This window comes from Bos javanicus, chromosome 28 (assembly GCF_032452875.1).
Source record: "Bos javanicus breed banteng chromosome 28, ARS-OSU_banteng_1.0, whole genome shotgun sequence".
Classification (NCBI taxonomy): domain Eukaryota; kingdom Metazoa; phylum Chordata; class Mammalia; order Artiodactyla; family Bovidae; genus Bos; species Bos javanicus.
Genome location: NC_083895.1, coordinates 29,524,713 through 29,532,765, shown reverse-complemented (window position 1 = coordinate 29,532,765; position 8,053 = coordinate 29,524,713). Strand labels below are relative to the sequence as shown.

At 53.0% G+C, this 8,053-nt stretch overlaps 1 protein-coding gene and 1 long non-coding RNA gene across 17 annotated transcripts in view; one reads left to right on the top strand and one right to left on the bottom strand.

The window, feature by feature from the left end:
- Positions 1-1,475: 1,475 nt before the first annotated feature.
- Positions 1,476-8,053, bottom strand: part of CHST3 (carbohydrate sulfotransferase 3) — a 37,960-nt gene continuing 31,382 nt past the window's right edge. For all 16 annotated transcript variants that reach the window (XM_061405256.1, XM_061405260.1, XM_061405261.1 and 13 more), the window contains one exon: positions 1,476-7,644. In XM_061405256.1, coding sequence (XP_061261240.1) covers positions 6,345-7,644 — 1,300 coding nt within the window. In that variant the 3' untranslated portion in view covers positions 1,476-6,344. The remainder of the gene's footprint in view (positions 7,645-8,053) is intronic.
- The window catches only part of LOC133240452 (uncharacterized), a 40,558-nt gene continuing 40,144 nt past the window's right edge, over positions 7,640-8,053 (top strand). The window contains exon 1 of the long non-coding RNA XR_009734226.1: positions 7,640-7,761. This is a non-coding gene — a long non-coding RNA (uncharacterized LOC133240452). The remainder of the gene's footprint in view (positions 7,762-8,053) is intronic.

Below are 8,053 nucleotides of genomic sequence, written 5' to 3'. Positions count from 1 at the left end.
TGGGGACATTGCTGTGGACTCCAGGACCTGGCAGGGCTCTGTGCACAAGTGCACAAGCCCAAGGCCTCTCTCTGCGCGTGATCAAGCTGCCCGCTAGGATCGAGCCAGCTGACTGGCTGTCTCAGCGACCCCAGGAGGGTGTTCGGCTCCTTCCCAGGGTGGATAACTTGCTGTGTAGTACAGGAACATACAGGAGCCCTCAGAGGTCTGGGAGTGGAAAGAGGCTTGGCCTAGGCTGGTGGCTGAGAGTGGGAGGGTGGGGAGGTCTCCAGGCTTCTCGGCTCTATGATTAGGGCAATTTGTTTCTCCAGGGGGCCATTTGTGGTAGGAAACACAGCCTAGAAATTAAACTAAATATATCCAGTGCCCAGAAGATTGGAAACAGCAGTGGCACCTGGCTGGGGGCCGCATGGCCAAGATTTCACCCAGGCTGGGGTGTCATTGTGCTGCTTCTGTATTTTAAGGGTTGGGAGGGGAATGGTCTGAGTTTCCAAGGCTTGGCCTGGGTGAAATGACAGATACAGGTTTGAATTTGGGGGGAAGAGGCCTCCTGCCCTCATATCATGCTTTCTTCTGTCACCCCCTCACTCCCGGGACTACTGTCCCGTTTTCAGCTGTTCTCTGCCTCTTCGTGGCTGCTGCTGTTCCCGCTTTTCCTGTGTCCCCAAACCCACAAAGCTCCACAGGCTCTGTCTTCTTGGGTTCTAAAATGAACCGTTCTTCCTGGGGGAAAAACTGTTCCCTCCAGGTGGCTGTTAGGAAACAAAAGCGTGGAAATTTAATTTGGACTAAGTTGATATGACTGATACAGCATGTAACGGCACTGCATTTCTTAGCTGCAAGGGTTCTTGGAAATCTCAGGTGATTCTTGAAATTTATTTGAAGGCCAAATGAATGCACAGCTGCTGAGTGGGAAAGCATTGCCTGCCCTTACAGCTGACTTCAGTCCATCCCTAAAGGGGTATTTTTGGAACAATGGTTGTCAACTACTAATTACACCTTTCATTGTAAAGGCACCTGGGGGTACAAATTAAGGGAACTGACTTACCCAAAATCACAGGACCAGAAAGTGGCAAAGCTGGGACATGTCACCAGGTCCCCTGGCCTCTAACTAATGTCCCCGTCTGACAGTGCCTGGGTATTTCTCTCTCAGACACTGTCCTTGCAGCCAACTCCAAACTGTTATTGCCAGCTCTGCCATTCTGGTAACATAAAGAACATTCACCTTCACCACAGGCCCTGCACGTATCCTACTTTCCATGCCTTTCACCTCTCAGGAACAGGGAGCAGTTTCTGTGACTTGCTTCATGCTGGAAGCTACCCCTTTCCTACGGCTGCTAATTTTTTTTTGTTATTTTTTTTTTTTAATTTGCCCCAACACCGCTTTATTGAGATATAATTGACGTCTAAGTTTTCCTGTTAATTTTTACAACCTAATTGCTGCTGAGAATAAATACAAAGAGGACAGAGACACATTTCAGATTCTGCTTGTTGCGTGTTTTCATTTTTAATTAAATAATTCACATTCTGTTCTGCAAAGCAGATCCTGACTGGCAGTAGCCACCAGCTTTCTGAAGGCAACTCCTGTATTTTCAGGAGACTGTAGCCACGGCAAGAACATTGATGGCAAGGGGGCTGGGAGCAACAGGGCCAAGCAGGCTGAGCTACATGCTACATATACAGACGTGTGGACACATATGTACATACCAGGCCACCTATGGCCAGGAAAGGGGTATCCTGTACTACGTGGCCATGAAATATGACATAAGGCCAAGGTCTTGGCAAAAAGAGCTTGCAGGATCCAGGAGGGAGCAGGTGAATCAGGCAGATTTGGCCTAGAAAGTATAGATGAAATGGAGACTTTAGGGGGTGCCCCGTTCAAGCCCAACGTTAGAAGAAGCAAGATACATAGGTCATTTTATTTGACAAATAAATACAAATAAAATACCTGGTCCACAATATGGGCTAGGCCCTGAAGACGGCACCACGTAATCTTGGAAACGCATAACTAATTAGTCCCCCATGCACAGTATGGAATGACAAAGGTCACAAGATCCTAGGATCTTGAAGTTCTTAAGGCATCTGTAGTTGCTAATTCTGCTTCATCCTTTTGAGGTAAAGAGCAGCTTCCACTCTTCCTGAAACCATGGTAGTTGAAAGACCACGTGGCTGCATTCAGGAAACCCTGGGCCTCCTCCCTCCCTTTCTAACTGGACTGTGTCCTAGGACTCTTTCAGGCAAACCCATCAACTTTGGATTTCAGAGGATGCCTCTTCTTTAAATGTGAGCAGACTGACAAGACCCGCTTCTTCTTGGATCTCATCTGCACAAATTTAAAGGAGTATCCTCTGCAGGCTTCTGTTCCCCCCATTCCCTCCCTGCCTCAGGGACACAGCCATCCAGTCTTCTGCCCCCATCCTTCATAATCCAGGGCCTCTTAAGGGACAGGCCCCACAGTCAATTAACACAGGCCCAGGGCTGGAAGAGACCTTCAGGGTTAGGACTAGAGTGTTGGATGCTTACACCTCGTGTCTGCTGCTTGGCCAAGCATACCTCTTCTGGGACACGGATTGCCTGGAGCTCATCTGGAGAGCAGAGGTGGAAAGATGTCATTGCAATGGGTTCGGTGGGACTTTTGCTCTTAAGGGTTTGGTCAGCAGCTGTCCCATCAGACCAGATTCTGGCACAGCTCCCAGGCTGAGGGTGCTGGCAGACAAACATTTTGTTTTTCTGTTTTTATTTTCAAGTGAGTACATCACATAAACAGACAAAGGGCTAGAATTTGCTTGTTTCTCTCCACCTTAGTGATAACCCGCAGGAGCTGTGCTACAGAGCCCTGCACATCTGCACTTCTTACCTCTCTATGGGACTCAGGAATCCTGCCCCCTCCCAAATCCTGCTCCCATAGCCCTTTCCTCATGTCCTCATCCACTCCAAGATTTATAAACAAGGTCCAGAGGAAAAGCCAGGAATGGGTAGCAGGGGTGACGCCCTGAGGGTGCTGGACACTGCCCTGTCTCACCAAGGCCTGGAATGTTCTGAGCTATTTTTATAGGCTGGGCTAAAGAGGTCTTCATGAAGAAGAAGAAAATGAGTAAATGCTCATTGCTGAATGAGCCTCTTGTTCTGAGGGAGCTGGTGGCTGGCAGAGGTGAGGCCTCAACACTCCCTGTCTCCAGGCAGGTGGGTGTTGCAGAGGGGAAGGCTCCGGTGTGAGGGGGGAGCACAGCGGGAACAGAAAAACAAACCAGGGCTGGCCTTGCTGGAAAACGAGGCACTGCCTCTCAGCCGGACCACTCTCCCTAACACAGCTCCCTGTTGGTAACACCTCAGGTGGGTCTCCAATCAGGTCCCAAGGAGTATAAAGTCAGTAATCACCCCCCCCCCCCCAGTCCTTCCTAAAACCCCAAGGGTTCCCAGAGCATTGCTGAGCCCAAGGCAACACTCAGGTGAGTTGTGTCTTATTTCAGACACGTGGGCAAAGGTAGTAATGCAGAAAGGGTCTTACTGTCATATCTTCAAATCAACAAGAGGGAAAAACCCAAGCTAAAAAAATACCCGGCAGCTGTCATGACTCCCATGCTCTCAGCTTTGTCCTCTGGTGTACTTTGAATTGTCTTGGAGTGTCCTTGTATACATGAAGTGAATGGCTTCTATTACTGTTGTCTTTCTTGATTTGGGTACAGCTTTGAGTCCCTGCAAATAATAAAATATTTTTCCATCTCTTCTTTGTCACAAAATAAATAAATTAAGTCAACCTGCAGTGTACAAATTGTCAATGTCCTGAGAAGTCCCAAAGGTCCATTCTCCACACAGTCCTCAGGACTCAGGGGTAGAGGCCTTAGCCCCAAAGGCATAGGAAGGAAAGAAGGAAGGAAGGAAGGAAGTCTGCTATCCACACTAGGAGAGCCCCAGGACCCAGGAAGGGTGCTGGATAGAGGTGTCTGACCCCCACCACCCCAAGTAAGGGACAGTGGAGGGAGCAGGGCAGGGGCTGGGGAAGAACGGCCAGCACTCTGGGCCTGCCAGAACCATCCTGGCACCACTCTGCCCTGGGATCAAGTTTTCAGAGCTAGAGTACCTTTGGACCCCAAATTAGAGCCAGTTCCCTGCACAGTTTATGCTTGGACTATAAAACCTAGAGATTTCCTTGATCGGTTGAATCCACGGTGATGGAGACCCAGGGCACTGATTGTAATGGATCCCACAAGATGGCCACTGTCCTCACCTTTTTAAAGCCTGGCTTTCCACCAGGATGCACCCCTCTCTTCCCTAGAGCAACCCCAGCTGGACTCAGATCTTGTATTTCCCTGCTGTCCATAATACTCGAAACAAAACTCAGCCCTCCAGGCTTGATAATGGGATGGATCTGATACAGAGGTTGTCCAGGAAATCAGAAACAGCCCTTAGTGAACTTCTGTTTCTTCCTGCAAGTTCTCAGGGGGTACTGAGTTCTACTCCCTGGTTTTGGGTGAGAGTGGGGAAAGGCTTCCGCTTTGGGGACATTTGGTGCTTGATCATAGGCTCCTGATCCCCCAGGAAATATGTTAGGGCTTGGGAGAGATTTTCAAATCTGGCCTCTTCTTGAGGAGGGGTGAGGACTGCTAATTTATGCTGCCTCGGACACTCAGCAAAGAACACTGGTGATTTCTGAGATCTGTTCCACATGGGTTCAAACAGAAAAGCCCGTGGGGCACTGTGGGCTGCCATGTGGCCAGCTAGGCTCTGATCCTTCTGGAGGAAGTTTCCTTCTCCTAATCCTCTGGCTCCAGCAGGATCTAAAATGCTCCCCACTGATCCTCCCAGCCCCACTCAAGGCCACAATGCTTCCAAGCAGCACTCCTGCAGAAACAAACCTGAAAATATAGCCACAAGAGACCAAACCATAAATAACTTAAAACACTCAGATCATCCCATGTTGAGCAACACTCTTCCCAGAGCCCTAAAGGAGGAATTCCAGACACCAACCACACAACCATGACAACCAACCATGTGGCTGACCTCGGTCCACTGTCTTCTCAGGGGAGGGGCTATCCTGATGTGACTTTTCCCCCAAGAGCGCTCTATACTTCCATTTGGGCCCTGCCCCACAGAGGCCCGGCTGGAAATGACAGGACTCCTGAGCTGCCTTTTGTCTCCAGGGACCACAAATGCTCCTGCCACTCAGGCCTGAAGCAGCTTTCAAACATGGACATGCTCTTGGGGAGTCAACCAAGCTGGGACGGGGCCTTCAGGCTGCCATCACACGGGGGTCAGACACGCCAATTTAAAACATGCTGCCTACTAGCAGCAAGGACAGGAGGGAAGTAGCCATGAGAATCTAAGGGGGGCAGAGGCCATGCACTTAGCAGTTCTGTACCCATCATCCAGCCTCAGACTTACATGGGGAATAGGGTCATGGTTCACTCCCCCATCCTCCTGCATGCTGCAAGCTAATTCATTTGTCCTGTCCGACTCTTTGCAACCCATGGACTTTGGCCCGCCAGGGCCCTTTGTCCATGGGATTTTCCAGGCAAGAACACTGGAGTGGGTTATCATGCCCTCCTCCAGGGGATCTTCCAGACCCAGGGATCCAACCGAAATCTCTTATGTCTCCTGCATTGACAGGCGGGTTCTTTACCACTAGCGCCACGTGGGAAGTCCCTCCCTCATGCTCTAAGAACTCTGAAAAGCTTTTTTTCTGTATGTATGTGTGCGTATTTCTGTTTTTCTGTGTGGGGTGTGAATGTAGGTATGTGTCTTTATACGTATATTTTGTCGCTCTATATAGAGCTGATTTCACCTCTCCCAGTGACCCACTCAAATGCTACACTGGATCATGAAGAAATTCAGAAACCGAAAGGTTCACACTGAGTAAAGCAGGGGATCTGACTGTGGCTAGTTCATGTCGGAACCCCTTCCGGTTGTTAAATAGTTGTAGACCCTTGCCCACTAGGTCTACAGGCCATCTATGTGTTTCATGTATGTTTCTGTGTGTGTGTGTGTGTGTGTGTGAGAGAGAGAGAGAGACAGAGAGAAAGAGAGAGAGAGAGGGAGAGGAGAGAAAGAATTGTGAACAGGCCCGGGCCTGCCTGGGTCTGCTCAGGAGACGACAGTCCCTTAGGTCTGGGTTTGACAGCCCTCAAAAGGGCCGGCCACCGTCCTGTTCTCAGCGGGAAGCCCCGGGCCCACAGCTGCAGGGGAAGCGAGCTGGCTGGGGGCCTACTTCTACAGCGCAGGCGCGGCTTACGCCCGATGCGTCTTCCAGCCCACGCCCTGCGGCAGCGCCGCACACTCCCCGCGGGCCTGGGTGAGGCAGGCAGAGCGGGACTTTCAACAGCAGGGGTGCTGGCACCCCGGGCCCCCTACGTGACCCAGAAGGTGCCGCGCTCCTCCAGCAGGCTGACGGAGCGGTTGGAGAGCGAGGCGGCATCCTGCACCGGCTTGTAGCCGAAGAGGCGCATGGCCGGGCCGCAGGCGGCCTGCACCACCTGCGCCAGCTTGAAGGGCATGCTGAAGCGCCACTTCTCAAACTGTTCTGAGGAGTTCTTCTGCGTGGAGTAGATGCCATCGTGGGCCGCTTGGGTGTTCTTCTGGATCCAGTCCTCCACCTGCGGGGTTAGGGGGATGCCTGCAAAGCGATACATCTCCTGGGCCTTCTGCAGCGGCCGGAGGGCCACGTCCTCGTAGCGCACCAGCATGTAGCGGCCCCGCAGCCAAGCCGGCTGCCTCAGGCCCAACTCGGCGGATAGGCGGATGCTCTCACAGTTGCCCTTCAGCCGCAGCACCTCCTCCTCCCTCAGCTGGTCCTGTCCCTTGGCCAGCCACTTCTTCCAGGTCTCGTACTTGTCCGCGAAGGCCACCATGCGGGAGGCCAGCACAGCGCGGGGGTCGCGCACCAGCTGGATGACGCGCAGGTCGAGACGGGGGTCCTCGGCCAGCGGCTGGAGGAACTCCAGTTGCCTGATGCGGACGGCCTTGATGGCCATATGCTCCTTGCGGCGGCAGGCTTCAGCGGCCAGTGTCATGTTGAGAGGGCCACAGCGGCGGTTCTTGCAGGGATACTTCTCGAAGACCTTCTTGACGAGGGGCGTGCAGACGGGGTCCTCGCAGAGGGAGCGGCTGGAGCCCCGGCGGAACACGAACTGGGTCAGGTGGTCCTCGGGCGCCGGGATGATGAAGTGCTCCAGGATGTACAGGTCGCACAGGAAAAGCTGCTTGAGCACGTCGCGGTAGACCAGGGCTGAGCCCGCGGCGTTGGCGCCACCCTGCTCGAAGGACACCGTGCGCTCGATGTGCCACAGCGGCTCGAAGAGGTAGAAGATATTGCCCTGCTGATTGAAGAACTCACCCACAAATGAGGAACCGGTGCGAGTCGTGGCCATGAGGAGCACGTGGCGCCGGGGCGGGGCCTCGGCGGGTGGGCGGGGTTCCAGCTGCTCCCACTCCTCTTCCGCCTCCAGCATCTGCTCCTCCTCGGCCTCCTCTGCTGGCTCCATGCCCAGTTGCAGACTGAGGTTTCGCAGGCGGCTCTGCAGCTGCAGGAAGGCCGAATCCAGCTCACTCAGGGACAAGAGGGATGCGTTCTCGGCCAAGACCAGGGCTGGGTCGGTGCTATTGGCATCTACCAGGGATTGGGGGATCTGCTTCAGCTTGTCTGAGACCCTGTGAGAGCAAAGGGATACCGGGATCAGTGATTGACTGGGGACTCTATCCCCTGTGCCACCCTAAGGAGCGTCCCAGGATGACCACCCAGAAGCTGACGTTGAGGCAAGGATTTGAGTAAGTAGTTTATCTGGGACATGATCACAGGGGGATCGGGTAGCGACTTGAGAAGGAAAATAGCTGTGGCCAAATTGCTCTGCCAGGGGAACCCCAGGTGACAGTGTAGACAGAGCACACCTCAGGATTCCCTCACCCAGGGGATGTGAAACTGCCAGGTGGCCTTGGCTGAAGGCTTCTCCCAGAGGTATTTACTCCCTAGGACTTCTGGCTTGCCAGTGTGCAGGTGGAGAGTTGCAGGGGCTTGCAGCAGGACCCAGTAGGCACAGACTGGAATAGTCCATGCTGAGGA